The sequence below is a fragment of the Echeneis naucrates genome, chromosome 20 (assembly GCF_900963305.1).
Source record: "Echeneis naucrates chromosome 20, fEcheNa1.1, whole genome shotgun sequence".
NCBI lineage: Eukaryota > Metazoa > Chordata > Actinopteri > Carangiformes > Echeneidae > Echeneis > Echeneis naucrates.
In genome coordinates this window covers 9,897,553-9,916,990 of record NC_042530.1, presented here as the reverse complement: position 1 = coordinate 9,916,990, position 19,438 = coordinate 9,897,553, and the positions used below count along the sequence as shown (strand labels likewise).

Below are 19,438 nucleotides of genomic sequence, written 5' to 3'. Positions count from 1 at the left end.
ATACAAACGATTGTTAAGGTAATTCGCTTTGATATAAATAAGACAGCACAGTGTTTCAGCAACACAAACCCAAAAAATCTGCATTTAAAATAACTCACAATAAAAATATCATTGCTTCCTATTTTCTGTGTATGAAGAATGGGTTAGAGTTGGACATTACATGAACTGCATGTACTTGGTTATGTGATCAAAATTTGACTCTCTCAAATGATAATCAAAAGTCCATTACAGCCTCTTTCCTGGTGCTTTCATTAAGGTAAAATATGATGTTGGCCAGAGTAATTTGCTCTACTCTTGGAAACCAAATAGTCATTGCACGCTCTCTTCTACATACCGTAGGTCTTTTGCTCTCTCTCACCTAATGTACATGGAGTGATAATCTCATCCATACTGAAATCTCATTACCTGCATTCACACAGTTCAGTGAAAAATTCTGACAGGGAGAAATTTAACTGAAACATCCAATGGAAATCACTCTCATTTTCTGAGCAAATCACAACCTGCAACTGGTAATCACTCCCCTGGGAGCACTTGAACGCAACACATCCCTTTTTACTGGCACAGAGAGTGATTGGAGCAACTGCAAGTCTTTGCTCATCACTTACACACATACTTGATTGCAGTTTAGTTATGTCTATAATGGAGATATCGACATTAAGCCCAGTGGACAGCATATCTGAAGTTTACCACTCCCCACAACCCCAGGCTGTACTCTTAGAACAATCTCTGAATTTCTTTTTCCACACAATGATACGCACAGCATTTCAACATTAGAGACTGTTGGGAAAATTAAGAAGAACACTGATGGATGTCATATGTTAGTTTGGCTTTTAGAATAAAAGAAATCAGTCAGGAAACTGTGTGGGAGGGGAGACAGAGAAAATAGATGAGATTTTTAGATAGGGCATGAAAAGTAGAGCCTGAAGGTGTGCTAACGAAGATAACTTTGATGAGTAAAACCTTTTCATGTTGTTTGACTGCCTCAGGGTTTTTTCGAGGTACAAACATGCACATAATATCCACCCATAAACAGATGTGGACATGCATACCAACAGACATGCACGCACGAATGAGATTTTGTCAGGTCAACTCACTACAAAGGCTTCACATTGCTTCACTGCAAAGTCAACATTATTCAAATTCATCTGTCCACCCTACTTCTCCTCACACCTCCCATCGTCTGCCTTCTTTCTCATCCCTGAGGGCTTTTTTGTAATAGTTTATTAATTTGAGACTTTTACCTTGACAGCAATCCCACTAATGAGACACAGGAAAAAGGATAAGTTCTGCTTTGGACAACAACAACAACTGAAAGACAGAAATGCTGAGCAAGCATCAGCAGTGTTTGCAGCCCCAACAAATGTTATACAAGTGCCTGCAGATATTGCATACACAACAATTATCAAACAATATTTTATGTTGATGCAATTTCATGAGTTTTCAATAAAAGCAGCATACTACAAACAACTTAACCGTGCTACAAAAAATGTCACTGTGTACACTGATTTTCATTCTATTCAAGAAGTCATAATCACTGGCAATGGAATTTATTCACTTTTGTCATAAGATGAACAGTCACATGCAAGATCCAAAGTACAAAGATAATAGTGATTACACTGTTCAGGGAAGTTTTATAATGTTGACAGTTCTGTAGCATGTTCAGTCTTTTCCATCAGTCCAAAGCAGAACCAGTCCATTCAAGCCCTCTTGGAGGTCACAGCTCATTATTACTTAATATGTTTGTAGCACAGCAATGGCATTATGTTTGACCTGATGTTGACACACATTCTCAAGTGACACACTCTACACTGCCTACCCAATACCAAACAGTAAAGGGACAAAGTATATACTTTCAGAGTTGATGAAGGCTTAAAAACAAATCTCGCAGGACAGTGAACATTGAAGTCCAAGTGAAGAGATAAACATAAATTACACATTTAGTTAGCACTGAGGTCTAATAATGTGCTAACATTACACACACACAAACATATAAGTGTACATTGAGACCAATTTCAAAAATGTAACTGAAACAAAACTTGATTGTGTATAATGATGTATATTGTGATTTCCTATTTGTTCTGATGAAATTTACCAAAAAAAAAAAAAAAATCATTAAGAAGTGGTATCAAAATGAGGGTAGCTGGCCCAGGGTGGGTGGTTTGATAAGGAAAGCTTCACACAGCTGTGACTTCAAAACAACAGCAAAGACAGGGCGCAGGTAAACACAGCAAGTCAAGGCCAACAGGCTCTGACCAGCAGTATGTTTGATGAGCGAGGACTGATACTGCCCTGACATACTGCACATTACCACTAACATGGCTTATTATCCAACATGTTGTCCCTAACCCTAACCCTAACCCAACATATTAACTTAACTAACTTAACTAGCTTAACTTAACTTGATTATATTTTTCATCTTGTTTTTCCGCTGCCTCCATGTAGCCAACAGAATAATATAGGTTTAAAGAGTAATTCTAAAACATCTGCATGGTTTACCAGACCTTTTCTACAATGTGAGCATTAGCTATGAAGCTTAATTATAAAAGCATTTACAAAGTCTTATAAAATTTGCAGAACTTAACCTGAATGGTGAATGTATTTTAAATACATAAAAGGAGTTATCTGAAACTGTATGTTTCACTTTATTTGAAATTGGATTGGAAATCATTGCATGATGTACCAAGGCTTAAATTAATTTTTTTATTATAACCTCCCAATAGCATTTGTAATTTAACCACCCCATTATTATTTTCGCATACATGTTCATCGTTGTTGCAGCTGCTTTTATCTGCAAAATAACATTAGTGAGAGGCAGCAATATGAGTCAAATGTAATAAAATTCAGCTCGCCCGTGGATTAAATTCAATTTCCTGGGTAAAAGAGAGTTGAGTAGTTACCTGAGGCTGCAAAGGTCTCACTTCTCTGCTATCAGGCTACAAATCTTACAGGCATTTAGGCAAGCAGACTGTTTAAGGACATGGCAGAGAACAAGTGAGGAGACAAATAGCCATCAAGTAATGTGAAACGGAGAACAAAAGAGTAAGACGGAATAAGAGTCAGAGGTTAAAAAAAAACAAGAGTTGTCTTTAGATTAAAAAAGTAGGCTTACAAAACATAACATATTTGTTTTGTGCTTTTTTGTTTTCCTAAAGGCGTGAATTTACATATGCACAAAAAATCTACTGATATCCGTGTGCACACATACCAAGTGGAAGATGCAAGTATTTGATTTTTAAGCAGTGCAGTGTATAAGTGTCTCATCAGGAAAATCCGCTATCAAAGGCATACTAGAGCAAGATAAAAATAAGTTCCCATCTTTCTCTCTATGACTTTTGCTTTCTTCCAACCTCTCACATACTGGGAGAGTTGAGAGATGAAAGTGAGGAGTCCCCTCAGGCATCAGAGATCGCTCCTCTCTTCATCCTCTTACAGTTGTTTCTGTGGTTGGCATTAGTAGAGTGAAAGGTTGACCATTGGGACAAGACAATCATTCAGTTATTCACTTCATAATAATGTTAAACTACTTATTCAAGTGAACAAAGGAAATTAGCATTTGATAAGCACTTATCTGCTCTCTAGATATCATTAAGGGAACAGAGGCACCACTAAAGTAAAAAGTTCTCAGTGTCGTGTATATATACAGCACATTGACTAAATTAGATTATTTCTGAGCACATAGTCAGTGAAATAGATTTCACCCATTGTTAAGTTTCCCTTTATCTAACCCCTGATTACTTTGCTTATGTAAGTTTTATGTTGCATAAGAGGCACCAATAGTGCTTTGAGGAGAAAATTGTATTGTCTAAATGGCTCAGTGTTGAGGGAAAGGATCCCAATAATTGCAGTTGTAATTGACAAAGTTTGGTAAAATGAGGTTTTTTCCCTTAGCTTTCTGCCTCTGAGGACCTTTTTGTAAGGTTTCGAGACTCAGACCACTCTCCATGGCAGTGCAGCCAATTTGTTTTCTCAGATAAAAGTAAATAAGCTGAGCGCAATTTAATTGTTTGCTGTTATCCCACCCTCCAGTCACTATGGAAAACAAAACCCACACAATGCTCCACTGAGACCAGGCTTTTGGAATGAATCAAATTACGATATGCTGTATCTGTGTGTGTTTGAATTTTGCATGTGCATTGAGAAAAAGAGGGAGAAAATTCTCTGGTGCGGTAAAGGTCAAGAAAATTTTCCGTATAGGACAAGAACAACTACCGCACACACACACACACACACACACACACAACTAGATCTCAGCCCTTTTGTGACAGGCCAGTTCTGCTCCCAGGTAACAGGCCATGGCAGCAATTTCTATACATCAGTGCCACATATTTCCAGTATAACACTCAAAAGTCATTGTTCTCACTCAACCTCCTTTGTGCAGACTGGTGTTTGTCGAGATACAGTTCTCTTGTGTGCAGAGAGGAGAGGAAGGAAGATCTTTTATTTTTGGAACACACAGAAAACCAATTTGTGCAGTTGAAACACTTCTCCTCAGTCGCGCCGACTGCAGCCTTCACGCTAATTAGAAACTTCAGTGAAACAGCAATAACAACTTAATTATGTTGCAGGGTTATTAAAGTCATGTATTCCCTGCCTCCATCACCCTCTCTTCTCACAAAAACCTCCACTGAGGTTCTTTATAAACATGCTTCTGCTTTTTTCTGTTTTGGGTTCTATGTAAAAGACTTCGGGAATTGCAAATTGTTGATTAATGTGTGATCATTAATCAACTGTCCCGGTGAAGAGCTGTTTGTTTAAACAATCAGCGTGGCGGATCATGTTTTAATCGCATCAAGCTGTAAATTATTCATGAAACAAGAATGACAAAAAACAAATGCAAAATAAGGGTTTTTGGGGTCAAGTGTGCTCGTTCTCCTATCTAGTGTTTGGTATTTTTAACGGGGAGACTTGATAAACACTTAGTACAAGGATTTTCATGCATTTTCTCAAATTTTGTGGAGAGGGATCAGTGACAACCTGAATGGCATTATTTTTTTTTGTTATTATTATTTTTATTTATGCATTAAATTGTAGGTTGTATTCCCAGGCCTGGAACTGAACCCCCAACTGTCTCATTGTGAGACAACAGTGCTAACCAGTATGCTGCCGTGCTGTCCGAGAATGATTCGTGGGAGTAAAATGATGGCATTTTACCAGAGCCATTCTTTGGAGCGTTCTGTGCATAGAAACCACAAGAGGGAGCCATTGAGCTTCCAGCTTTCTAACCCTCTAACCTGTATTTTTTCCCTTCATCATCATGTGTACACCGCATAATGTGCTGATGCGGATCTGAGTCTGGGTTTTTTGTGCAGTTGTCATTGGTTTTAGTGTCTAACTCATTTTTACATACAGATTGTAACAGATTGTTTCTCCTTCTTCAGTTGGATCACTACCCACCAGTCAGCTATACCCTCCCAGATGCCTCAGACACACAGTTCAACCTGGTCAAGACTCTGTTCTTGGGCAAAGTCTATGGTAAGTATGTCACTTCACTGATCCTTTTCTGCTGACAACTGCTGACATTGCACAAAATGTCAAAGTGTACACATAAACCATCATATAATATACAGATTATTCCCTCAACTGTATATTCATCAGACAGTTCTATTAATCATTGTAAAAATTAATAGAATCTCCTTTGAAATCCTTTTAACATAAATATACACTTTAATATAGATTAATAGTTAAAAATGCCTCAGGTGTAGATAATAAATTCATAAGAGCCAGTAATTACACATTGTCCACTAGAGAGTGGCAGAGTGTTTCTCAAGGTTATTGGTGCAGAAACTAATCCCAGCTGCATTTAGCTCCATCACTAAGTTATGGATGGCTCTAAGGTAAGGCCATGAAGCCTGACAAATACAATGCAAGGATGGAAACATTTTATCATTTATACTAAAATATCTTTCATATTTTGGTCACTGAGCACTGAATTCAGTATTTGGACTGTTAGACCAAACTCTCTGATGTCAGTCAGCCACTAAAGACGCAATACTCAAAGTAAAAACTGGCATTACAGTGCTGAAACTGAATACATTAACAATGTTGTGTATTATCATTTGTTCTGATTGGAATTTTAAGTTTGTAAGAATTAAGAAATAACAAAAATTCTTGTAATTGTTTAACCTAATTGCCATAATTATCAATAGCCAATTACCTTAACCAATTTAGCTTCTTCTAAGTGGCACCTGTAGTTTATGGCTGGAGTTTAGCTGGATTTACTGGCTTCTTTCATTACTTATCATGTACCTCTGAAACATGGACCCCATTAAATTGCAACTTGCTCTTTTTTACCTTTCTCTCCTCTTATCTCTTTTGTCCCTACCTGCTACAAGAATTAGGAAGGTTAAAGTAATGGCTGATTTCACTTAGCAGTCTGAACGTCATACACATCATACGCAGCACAAAGCCCCCTGGGTATACATGTATATGCACTAAACAGTCATCCATCTTTGCTCAGATGGATAAATGCTTTGCGCAGCATAGCTGCTTTGCTGATAGCCAAATAGCCATTGCCTCATATGCAGCCTATCAACTGACTCAAGTATAAGGTGACTATATTGTAGCAAAAACCTTCATAAATGTGTGCATGTGGCCAGAGTAGGAGAGTTATATGATGTGCTTTTAAACATAAATATAATTGCAGTAAGAATAGTAGGATGAGTCAATATTGTGATCAGAGACACAGACAACAAGAACAACGGACAAACAGGCATTGGATTTTGGTCGTCTCATTAGATCCGTTCCACTTCTGTGTTGGAACCACAGAGACAAGAGAGGCTGTCAGACGGCTGAGTAATCAGATTCTCTCTGTGAGACAGAGACTCTGTGTTTGGTGCAGCAAAGACACACACACACACACACACACACACAAATCACAGCGACATCTCCTGTATCACTTCACTTCAGCCTGCTGATTGTTCGCAGGGGTGGCAGATGACCTGAGAGGAATCTGACTGGCCAGCCCTGGTGCCCCACACCTTCCAGAGTCCAGAGGTTATAAGTAGTTGGCTTTTTAGCTTTGTAGATGGACTACAAAGAGCAAAACACAGAATTAGAATTTAAATAACGAGGAGATGCACAATGAACACAAAGATACAAACCAAGTGTCAAATGACTATAAACAGAGATAAATGATGTGGTACCATAATCATGGGTGTCCTTCTGCATCTTCTGTCTGGGTGTTTTTTTTTTCTCAGGACCCTTTGTCCCATAGTGTGTCCATCTGTGTAGGGTAGTTGAAATGTCTTAATGTGGTTAAATATTTGAAGGCTTTAAGTTGTTAATAATTAATGCTCAGTTTATTATCGTCAGTACCCAGGGCTTTAAAATTTGAATCTTAACACATTTTTACTTGTCTTATTAACAAAGAGCCTACGTCTAAAGAGTGGTTTTGAAGCTCAGAGAGGGCTGTTCTGCCATCAACATCTTGGCAGTGCCTGACTTCCCTTAACTGTCTATTAACAAAATGGTTACCGAGACCACCATGCCAAATATTTTCAGCAAAATTCAAAAATGTATGTAAATAAAAATTCATCCCCTCTACTTTTGGTCTGAAATGGGGATGTGAAAAAAGGGGGGATGTATGCGGCTGCAAATAAGTTTGTGTCTGATCTGAAGCAGACAAGCTTCAAGTGGCCATTTGAGGAACTGCAGTTTTTGATCCTCACTCTTCTGCTCTGGAGGTTTCCCCTCAGTTGTAGCTGTCACTGTCTATCTCAGATTCAGGGTCACGAGATACACAGTTTTTGCTCCCAGGTAATCGTCTAAATTGCTATTGATCATATAGCAGTGGGATAGATCAGTACGTGCTATATGCTGCTGAGAATGCTGTAGCCTAATCCTTAATGAAATGTGTGTAGTGTGTGTATGTGTGTAAGTATTTGTATCCTTACATATTTAAACATATTCCTGTGGGTTTGGGCTTTTCTTTTTTATTTTATTTAGTTTTTTTGTGGTTTTTTGCCTGTATCTGTGTGCGTGTGGGTGAGTAGGTGAGTTGATGAGTTGCATATGGGTCTGTCCTCCGTAGATCTCTGTATCCCAGTGGACGATGGGGGAGATGACTCATACATCAGCCAGAGCAGCAGGCACACTCCCAACCCAGTTCTCAGTGCTGCAAATCTGCTTGTCTGTGTGTGCGCGTTTGTGTGCGGTGTGCATGTGCGTAGGCTGTATGTCAGTGTGTCTCTTGAAGGGAGTAGATTCAGAGCCAAAGGCAAAGGGAGAGTAATAGAAATAGCGCCAATGTGAAAGTGCTATCAGAGACAGACGATTACAGCCCAGAGGACTGGTCATAAAGGAGATGTTCTTCAGCTTCATGCTGGTATTTTTCTTATTCCCCCAGCATCTCCCAAACATCTTGCTCCCTCTGGGTACAGCCAATTATTTGGCTTTGTTTTTGGCTCTTGTGTATGTTTAGAGGTATTTTATCAAGTCTGGCTATTCATTTGTGCCCTTTCTTTCATTTCAAACACTCTGGCCCTCACACGTGATGATAATAGTTGTCACTATTCAATGAAAACTTCTCCATGGATAAAGATTATTAGTATTAGACATATTATCAAAGTTGCAAGTGCATATACATCCAAGCACCCTGAGTATTTTTACAGGGCTGTTTATCTGATTCGTCACAGGGTAGCTGTGATTGATGATGATTAATCATCATTCTTAAATATGATCAACAAGTTCACATCTTCTCTAAAGGGGAAAATAGCAGCAATAGACTAATGTGAAAGAATAACACATTCATAGCGACCTGTTTATTGATCGCAATTAACACTGACAGCCCCAATTTTACTGTTTAAAACATCCATTAACTTTCAATCTGCCCGCCCAGGTGAATGTCATCCAGAAACATGAACATATGGTTAACACACCGCAGGTTTAAACAGCCTGGTATGGACCAGCTAGTCACCTCTCTCCATCAGCAAGAGGAGACACCGCTTGGTGTCTTTCCCATAACCATCAATGCATTCATCCATCATTTAATGAGATTGCTGTCGTGCTGCTGATGTTTTGGGGGGGTTCTGTTTTTGAAAACGGACCAATGCATAACATGATGGCAATGATTCCATTCATTGTATCAGGCTGATGTCTGACGATGATAAAGTCTGCTGTCCTCTGGCCACCAGACATCTTGACTCTGATCTAATGATGATGATCTTAGATTAGGCTGAAACCGCGAAGCAGCTTCTTTCTTATCAATCCAAACTGTGTATCTCTGTGTGGTGAATCTCTAATCTCTATAACCTCTGTATATTTTACTGATCAGGCTGAACATACCTGTTCATGGTCCACATTAGTGTGTCCCAGTGTGTGTGTGTCACCATGACATCATACCATCCTCCCTGTCTTTTACCACTAGTTGTACTTTAAACTGAGCAGTCCTGATCCATGCCAGTGTGGATCCAGGTTCCTGGTTTTCTCCAGCTGCTGTGGGGGTGGGACTGCACTGCAGAGAGCAAGCGAGAGGGATGGAGAGAGGTAGAGACAGAGAGAGAGAGGAGAGATAGATGCTTGCCAATGTGGTGCTGCGTTAAGAAATTCCATGTAGCAGAGAGGAAGAAGAGGAGAGGAAGCTGCTTTGGCTCACTAACTGTTTACAGACACTAACGCAAACTTCACATAGGTAACGATGTGTGTGTGTGTTTCTGTGTGTGTACCTATGTCTTCATTGTTATGTGTTGGTGCATATGCATGAGTGTGCCATGGTTTTAATGTGAATTGGATTTGCAGCTTAACGTAAGAAACAGAGTCTTTTTTATTCGTGAATTCTGCAGAGATTGGCACAAAGCCCCATTTTTTTATGTCTTTCAATTTAAAATGAAAATTTTCCACCCTCTGATTAATTGGATTACAGGCAGGTATCACAGAACCCTGCTGTGTGTTTGAGTCAGAAGGAACATGTGATTTTAGTAAGTGGTCTGCTCATTGCTGCATCTCTAGAGGTCGCAGTGAGGAACACACCTGTGAGTTTGCATATGTTGGGTTAAGTATGTGATTTTCCATTTTCTACAGCTGCTGCAGCAGGTTTCTCATTTATCTGCCATGTCTGTCTAATTCTCTTACTCCACCCCACATGTTCTCTTTCAGTTCATGTCACTTTGGTTCAGTTAAAATTTTATCACATGGCATCTAATGGTTTAGAGGACACAACCAAATTCAAATAAATAAATAAAATTAAGATCCATATAAGAATGAGAAAAGTAGTGTTCCATTTTTGGTTTATAGCAGACCTTGCATTGGAAATAAGTAAAGAATAAGATAACTACACCAACAAAATCATGAATCTCAATATTGTTCAAGAGGAAACTGTGAAAGATGTTTAAATAGATTTTTATCAACATACAAGTTATTTGACAGAGAACGTAGACAGAGGAAGATATCTTTCCTGGTGGTAGTAGGAGTTATAGTCATATTTTTTCCCCGTTTCAGTTCTCAGTTTTTGTCTATTTTTCTATTTATTCTCTTTCCTTCTTCCTTTCATTTTAAATCTTTTTCTGTCTCGCTCCTTCTTTCCTTTATTCTTTTCTTCTGTCTAGTATATCAACCATGACCACTTATTGTGTGTGTGTGCCCGTCCGGTCCTGTAAAAACATACGTGTGGGTTTAGACATAACATTTGTTTTTGTTTTTTTTGGTGTAAAGGGTGTGGTGATTTGCTTCCCATTAATATTCTTTTGATGTGTCTTGAATGCATCTTACTTTCATTAACACCCCCTCCCCCCCTTTTCTCTCTCTCACCCCTACACCAGTTTCCATTTGTTGCCATGGTAACTGTGTTTGATCTCCTCTTTTCTGCCCCTCCATTTGAGCATCCTTCTTGTCACCCCGTTTCTTTCCCACTCTTTTTGTTTCACCAAGAAGCACACACCCACCAGGAACGCTCAGAAAGTCTCCCCCATCCTTCTTCCTTGCCGTCCTCCCCCTTCACTCACCTGTCCCCTAGCACCACCTCTCTTGGAGAGACGGTCACACACACCCAATTTGCTAGTTCTGCAGTTCTCTCCATCTTTTACTTTTTTCTCTTTCTTTACTTGACTGACCTTTCTCCAAATTACCCCCCTATCCACGCCACACCTTCCACACAGTTTTGTGTGTTACCTCACCTTTTGAATTATTCATGTGATGTCATTGGTCACCCTGGTGACACACAATCTCCTGATCAAGCTTCTGACCTTGATGCTGCTGCATGTTTTTGTGTATGTGTGTATGTGGTTCTATGTCACATATGGCACATGCTGTGTCACAGTAGTAGAACCTAAACCTGGAATCATATGTAATGGAACATTTCATTATTGCCCTCAGGATAGATGCATTAATTTCTGTTATGATAGGGATTAGTGTATGGGGAGCTGTTGGTTTTGTGTTTTTATTCATGTATTGATTACTATAGTCTGAGCTCTGGTAAAAGAACTTAAGATCCTCACCTGACCACCGGCTCTAAGAGGGTGATAGAACACAATGCTCATGGCCCTGCTGGTCTTGTCACCTCATCAACCTTGTAATGTTCATTTTGTTGATGTGTTGATTAAGTCTTTTAAGGACCCGTCTTGTGGTGTGCTTGTGTTTGTTGCCTTTCATTGAGGGCTTTACTTTGTTTCTTATTTCTTTCCCATAGAGCTGACCTGCCTACTCTCATGAAACTAAATGTGCACAGCATAACAAAGCTGATATTTTTCTGGCTTACTGTATGGGCAATCATGTCATTTTGCCAACCTCTTGTGCTTCCATTAGCATTAAATTATATTTATTGAGGCCCCTTTATCAGTGAAAACCTGGCCTTCAGTTTACGTGTATATGAAATGTGTATTGTTTGTGACGGATGTGTGTCATTTAACTGGAATCATCCAGATTTTAATGGAGACATTCTTGTAAAATCCCTGCCCCAAAACAATCAGAAACATGGGAAGCTTGTTGGTGATTTTCGTCTGCACCAGCATTGTATGCAAAGTGGCTGGTGGACTCCAAAGAGAGAGCCCATTAGTATTCACACAGGCCTCTGCAGTGATGAGCACAGGTTCAGGCATACAGGAGAGAGAGGACTTCTAATAATGTTCAGACTCTGTATTGCAGACTGTTGCTATCAGTATTCTGCTCACTGAACAGTGTGGTACTTCCTTCCTGTGTCTGTGTGTGTCTGTTTCTCTCTGCATATACTGCTCACCCACGCACAGATGCAGGTTCATGTACACTTGCAGATACACACTGTATTGGATATAAGGCACAGTTATGCTGTTCCTGCAAGGGTTGATCAGTTCGTCATTAGAGGTGTCATACTGAACCACGTTATGCAGCATTTCCACCTCATCATGAGCCTGAAGTGATGTTGTATGACAGCTAAGTGGCAGAGCCTTTATAAAGTGTTTGCCCTCATCACACAAAGGTGCAATGTATGCACACAGTGTAAATGTCTTCAGGAGCTCGGTCAGATGATGAATACACAGAAGGCCAGCACTGAGCTCTATTCCTCGCAGCACAGTCCAGTGAACTCACACACACATACACACATTTGTATTGTCCATCAAAATGGAATGAAGGGAGAGAATGGCATTAAAAGCCATGTCCAGATACTCAGAGCCCCATCGTCTAACATTACATGATTCATTAAATAAACACACACACACAAAGCAGTACACCAGTTAGTCATCTCTTGTTCATATTTTACTGCAGGATGGTCCAAAAGTCCCTTCTGGGTGTGGCACAGTCGTGCAGCTGCAGAGCAGCCATGCATCTAAAAATTAAATCCAGGCTGTGTCTGCACACACAGAAGCAGATCATGTAAAGGAGTAAGATATTTTTGCTGCTCTGTTCAAGTGCTGAGGTCCATTTGGCTGTTTAGGAATCAGTCCAGGACTGTACCAGAGTGGAGTGTGTCTGAGGATGTTTGCTCTGTGCTGTGTGTGTCTGTTTTTACTGAAGTGCAGCTGTTATGGAGATTTTTTATCATCTTGTTTGCTGCCTCCTCTTCCTCTTTATCTCTTCTGCAGTTATGTGTTGTTTGTGTGCTTTGCATTTGTGAACTAGAAATGTTTAAAGAGTGTGGCTCGTATTTAGACTGCACTTATTCAAAGATGTACTGTCATTTTTACAAGCCCAATTCCCAAAAAGTTAGGAAGCTGCGTAAAATGTAAATGGAAACAGAATGCAATGATCTATGAATGCCAATCTCATAAACCCATATTTTATTCCAAATAGAACATAAACAACATGGCAGACATTTTACCATTTTATTTGATGGCAGCGACACATCTAAAAAAAGTTGGGACAGAGGCAACAACAGGTTGGAAAACTAATAGGCACAAATCAAAAGGAACTGGAGGGGATTCAACACAATGATAAACATTGTGTTGTTCCAACTTTTTTGAAATCCGTTACTGCCATCAAATTCAAATTAGTGCATATTTTCCAGGAAATTATAAAATGTCAGTTTCTGATATGTTCTTTATGTTCTATTGGGAATAAAATATGGATTTTTAAGATTTGCAAATCTGTTTTTATTTACATTTTACACAGCATCCCAACTTTTGGGGAATCGGGGTTGGATGATGCATTTATGTGACCTTAAATTTGATAAACAATTTGTCAACACTGGAGTATATACTGTATGTAACCAAAAAGCAGTGATTGGCAGATTGAACATGAACAGGATATAGCACCAGCTGGATTTAGATTTACATTAGTGGGCCATCTGCAGTTTGTGTGTGTGTGTGTGTGTGTGCGCGCGCGCACATTAGTGAAGTCAACGAGGTCAGCAATGGTTAGTTATTTTCTGTAAAATAAAAGGATGATAATCAAAGGGGAGATACAGACAAAGGTAGAGATGAAAGCGTAATTGGCCTGTTTGAACAGCCGCATCTGACTTTGTCAGGGTTACCACGGCAATATGTGAACCTACAGTAATTCACCTTGCCTCCTGTCAGCTGTTTGTTCAGCAGGCAACCTTTTAATAGGAGATGGAGAGGGATTGTTTGATTTTGTTTCGTAATAAGGATTTGATGGTCATTTTTTCACTGCATATCAGTATTATGTAGGAATTGCATCAAAGAGTGATGAGGCTTTCATTTGTTCATGGCAGCTACTCTGGTAAACAGTGTGTTTAAATATGAAACTTTGCGTGGGCTTAAATTCCCAATGTGCATTCATAAAGGTGTGATGCAGATTTATTTTACACGCATGGCTATAGACTGAAAAATAAACAACGTGCTCATTGATATTGAATATGTCATACATGAATAGCTGAGTCTTGCATTGCTGCTTTTTGCTTTAGAAACATATAATAGGAAACCTTATGCCAGTACAGCTTCCCATAAAGAAGGGGAGGGACCGAGACAAGGAGAGACAGAGAGACTGAGTGTTAATTCATTATTCGTCCTTTGATTTGACATTAAAGGTCAATGTATGTTCCTCTCTTACTCCACTCTTCTCATCATTTGTGCAAATTCCTATACTCTTTGGGAGCTTTAGACTGCAGGGCATTGATTTACTGTGCATGTACGTCAGCAGATTTTGTGCCAGAGTATCAGCTTGGTTTGTGTGTGTATGTGTTCATATTTTATTTTGCACATTCAGAGAGTCTGCTGTGCATATTTTGTTGCAAGTCCTGAGGCTTTGGCTTGAATTTTTGTTAATTGTTGTCCTTAAGTCAACATCACGTTAGACCAGGTTCACAGTCTCATCAGACAAGACGTTTTAATTAATCCACCCCAGTGACTCCAGCTACTGTCCATCCCTGTGTTTGTACAGAAACTGGACACATAGACCCAGTCATCATCGAGCGATACAACACCCCTGGATTTGTTGGGTGCCTGTCACGGGTGCAGTTCAACGGAGTCGCTCCACTCAAGTCTGCTCTGAGGACAGCCACGCAGCCTAAGGCCTCACCGACAGAGGGTCAGTCAGACAGACAGCCTACCGTCACATCGCCGGTGTCCTACCAAGGCAAACTGGTGGAGTCTAACTGTGGGGCATCGCCACTCACCATCCCACCAATGTCTGCTGCCACAGACCCCTGGCATCTGGATAACACGGGTGAGAATTGCCTGAAACACACTCAACATGTCATCCCACCTTTCTCACTAATAAAACACAGAACACTCAGGAAAGGAAAGGTTCAAGGTAAATACAGATGAAAGACAATGTCAGGTGGAAAGTTGGTCCTATATCTCAACAACTACTGGATGGATTGCCATGAAATTTTGAGCAGACATTGATGGTTTCCAGATGATATGTCTTTTATGTCTTGCTGTAGTGCTGCTGAGAGGTCCATATTTGCATGAAATACTATCAAATAGATTGCCATTAAAATTTGCCTACACAGTGCTTTGCCTTTTAGTGCCATTAGTAAACATTAGCATGCCAACAAACTGAAGTGGTGATCATGGTAGACATTATTCCTGTGTACATGTCAGAATGCTAAAACCAGCGTTTGGCTGGTTGTTCCACACACTCTACATTTGAGTTGTGATCCCTTTCAGATGCGTCTTTTGGACACTGTGGTGTCTCAAACACAGTTCTGCTCCACAGTGTTCTGTGGAGAAATCACAAATCATTTAATAATGAGCAGCTAACTTATCACACACAGTTTGCATTATGTGAAGTTTGAATTCGTTCATGTTGATACATTTGGGACATATAGATTCACATTAGCATACATATGTGCACATGGAACACAACAGACACAGTTTTTGATCCCTCACGCAGTGAAATGCTTTATTTCTGACATGTACAAACACTCAGACCTTAATGCGTTTGTGTCTAATGTTGCATTCCAAAGCAGTTTAGTTTTCAACAGTGTCATTCTGAAATCAGCTGTTTTCTTACACCCTAATGCCAGCTGTGCCTTTAGGGATGCTGAGCTTTCTAAAATTGATTCAGTCCACTGATTTGGACTCCAGATCCAAACTCACAGTCAGGTCTCCACCATCCTTCCACAGAGATCAATATTTATTCTTCTTTATATTTTTTAAAGATATTATCCATAATAATCTGTTGTCTTACATATCCAATTTCAGCGTATATTTCTTTTGTCACCTTGTCTTTTATTGTTTCATATGTGATTATTCCTAAACACATCCAGGCAGATTATAAACGGACAGACTATATTGAGTGTGATAGCTCTTCTGTCCTCTTCTGCTGCCTATTTTCACCATCTTCTGCAGTCTCACCTTCCTCATCTCCCCTATACTTCTCTGAAGAACTAGACAGTCAGCAGCAGAAATAGCTGACAGCCCATTCTGGAGTAAAGCAGTTTGTGAGTGTGCATTATATTTTGTTAATGCACTCTGCTCTTTATAGTTTTTCTCTTTGTCTTTCACCACCGCTTTTCTCATCTGTCACTGCACTCATGCTCTGTTCTCTCTATTCAGGGAGAATCCAAGCAATTACATAATTGCTGCTGACAGAACTAGAGAGGACATGTAGGTAGCAGCTGTCATTAACCTCTTAATCTGTTAAAGATCGTTATTGAAATAAAAAAATTAGATTGATTGTAATAGTAATAGATAACAGTGACATGTACATTTAGTTAACAGACTGATATATGTAGAAAGGCTAGAACTATGATTCATCACAAGTTCTACATGGATGTATTGTTTTGTTGTTATTATATGTACTGATGCAGTACAGGCCAAAGGCTTGGACACACTTTCTCCTTCAAATGAATAGGAAAGTGTGTCCAAACTTTTGGCCTGTGCTGTAAATGTATTGCAAAGTTTAATGTTTTGAAAAACTACCATGGCTCCATTTTGAAACCAGTGGTGTTGTCCTGACCTTGAAATGCACGTATTTGTCTAGTATTTTAATGAGTCTAAATTTGGTTGGTATTGTCATTCTGGCAACAGAAAATATGTGTGATATATTTGTTTTCTGCCTCTGTTTTTAAGTAAAAATGTATGTTTTGACTTTTCTTCTTTTCTCTGTTTTTGTGTTCAGATGCTGGATTCCCCTTTAATGAGGAGAGGGTGATTCCTGATGGAGTCAACAGGGACTCAGCCATCATCGGAGGTTTGCAGTGATTTAAATATTTCCTTTTATTTCAGATTTATGTATGAGGTGTCAAAGAGTAATGCAAATACATTTTCGAAATTACCAACAGAGAAACTCGGAGGGCCTATATCAAAAAGAACACCAGTTAGAATTGTGCTGAAGATTAGAGCAAGCTATACCTGGTCCTTAACTGCCAATCCTAAATGTTAAAAAAAATCTTTGATATTGGATATAAAAAGGATATATTGTCATTTAATCACTGTGTATATACCATTAATTAATCTAAACTGTTTGGATTCTTTGCAAAAAAAAAAAAAAAAAAAAAAAAAAAAAAACGAACAAAAAACATGACATAGAAACAAAATTTCTTGGTTGAGGAGCTCAACTCACATTTGAAAAGTGTTTTTGAAGGAAGGCTGCACATTAATGATTCAAATTTATTGCTGGTAGCTTCACTTATCACTTCAGCTATATACTGAAGGAACCTTAAACGTAGTCGAGAGCAAAGTATCATCAGTAAGGCAGTGAAAATGAAGCCTGTTATGCATGTGATGCGTTTGTCCTCTGCAGGTATCATTGCAGTGGTGATCTTCACCATATTATGTACTCTGGTATTCCTGATCCGCTACATGTTCCGCCACAAAGGCACCTACCACACCAACGAAGCCAAAGGCAGCGGGGAGTCAGCTGGAGAGTCGGCGGACACGGCCATCATTGGCACTGATAACCCAGAAACCATTGACGAATCAAAGAAGGAGTGGTTCATCTAACAGCCAATCACGGGACATTGAGAGAGGAAGTGATTCTTCCAACTACCAGTTGCCACAAATGAAGGTTTTACTCAATGACCAATCATGGGAGAGATGGTGGAACGACTGTTCAACAGGACAATAATCTCCCAGAGTGGGCAGGGACGTGAGAAAGACATGTATAGGAATTTTTTTGGTTCGTTTTTTGTTTTTTTATATATCCAGAGTATTAGAAAGAGAACATGGACAGTTACTCAGCAGAGCACGGCTATAAGAGTCTGTACCTGTATATACTAACCGGCTTGTCCTTCTTTGTATCGTGCTTGGGAATTTTTGGGAGTTCTTTGAATACTGTATATGATAAATAATTATACTTACTGGGTTGTGTGATAGCACAGATTTATTTCCAGTCTCTGTTTCTTTTTGATTTTATTTTTTAACAAAAATCTCATATCAAACTCGATCAGATCAACATGCCAAACCCTTTTTTTTTTTTTTATTAAAATTTTGTTTTATGTTTATTTTATCAGAATATGGTTGATATTTGTAAATACTATATTTTATGTTATGTTATGTTTCTTTTCCTGAAAAGATTTTAGAGTCCACCACTAATGAAAAATGAAAAATGTCATATCTATATTACAATGATATAATGAGTCTGGCCATTATATATGTGTGAAATATAGAGTTATGTTTAAATTGTATGACATTCGATTGTATGGGACATTCCTTTCTGAGAAAAGGCAGAGAGGGGTTTCTCAGAGCATGATGGGAAATCATGACACTCCATGGTTGGTTTAGCTCAGCATGGCAGCTTTCTTTTCATTTGGAATCGGTGAATCCGAGAGCCTTTACTCATTCAGACTTAAGCGTTATGTTTGTTTCATTGCCAATCACAAAGTCTTATATCGCTCACTGAACAGACTGATTTTTGCGTTAAAGTTCTTTGTTTGATTTTTAATCTCACCCTGATGTAATGGACTGTACTTGTGCAGTGCATTCATGCATTTGTGGGTGTATGTGTTGATAAGATGAACAGTATTTAATATATTGAACAAATGACTGCCAGAACAGACAGATTGAATAACTTGGCTGACATTTACTGTTTTTAATTGATGCATAAGCGCCATGTATTAGATGGTAGAAGCAGTATTAAAAAGAAAATATCATCAAGAGCTGGTATTTGTTCAAGATCTGGGACAAGGTTAAGATAATTGGCTTCTTAGTCCATTGTGCCTTCAAGGTGTTGAGCCATGTCGCCTTGCCCTGGACTATTAACACAGGCTTATTATGAGGTCTTCACTGTCGCTGCGTGAGTTCCCTTGAGCAAAGTATCCAGATGTTTTATGGGTCCTAATCTGAACGGCACAGTTTTCTCTGGAATCTCAATCAAAACCTGATTTGGATTAAAAATCCAGCAAAATTCAGTTGTAAAATCTTGACTTCATCAAATTGTGCAGCAGGTGCAGCTACAACAATGCACAGGAGAGCTGCACACTACACTATATACAAAGCACATACACACAAACATGCATGTCTGGCTGTGTTAAAAGCATGAGTCGAGCTTGTTTAACTGCAACAGCAGCGTGTTCAGAATGAAAAGGATTCTGCTTTTTGAGCAATGACTTGAGCTTCACTCTAACAGTGCCACTGTTTTCCAATATGGATTCAGACAGTGTGCTTGTTATATTTTCTGTCTGAGT

The 19,438-nt window shown here is 39.1% G+C and overlaps 1 protein-coding gene across 1 annotated transcript in view; it reads left to right on the top strand.

The window, feature by feature from the left end:
• The window catches only part of cntnap2a (contactin associated protein 2a), a 285,019-nt gene extending 266,876 nt beyond the window's left edge, over positions 1-18,143 (top strand). The window contains exons 23-26 of the mRNA XM_029528868.1: positions 5,379-5,472; positions 14,746-15,030; positions 16,933-17,004; positions 17,557-18,143. Of these exons, the coding sequence (XP_029384728.1) occupies positions 5,379-5,472; positions 14,746-15,030; positions 16,933-17,004; positions 17,557-17,756 (651 nt within the window). The 3' untranslated portion in view covers positions 17,757-18,143. The remainder of the gene's footprint in view (positions 1-5,378; positions 5,473-14,745; positions 15,031-16,932; positions 17,005-17,556) is intronic.
• Positions 18,144-19,438: the final 1,295 nt, after the last annotated feature.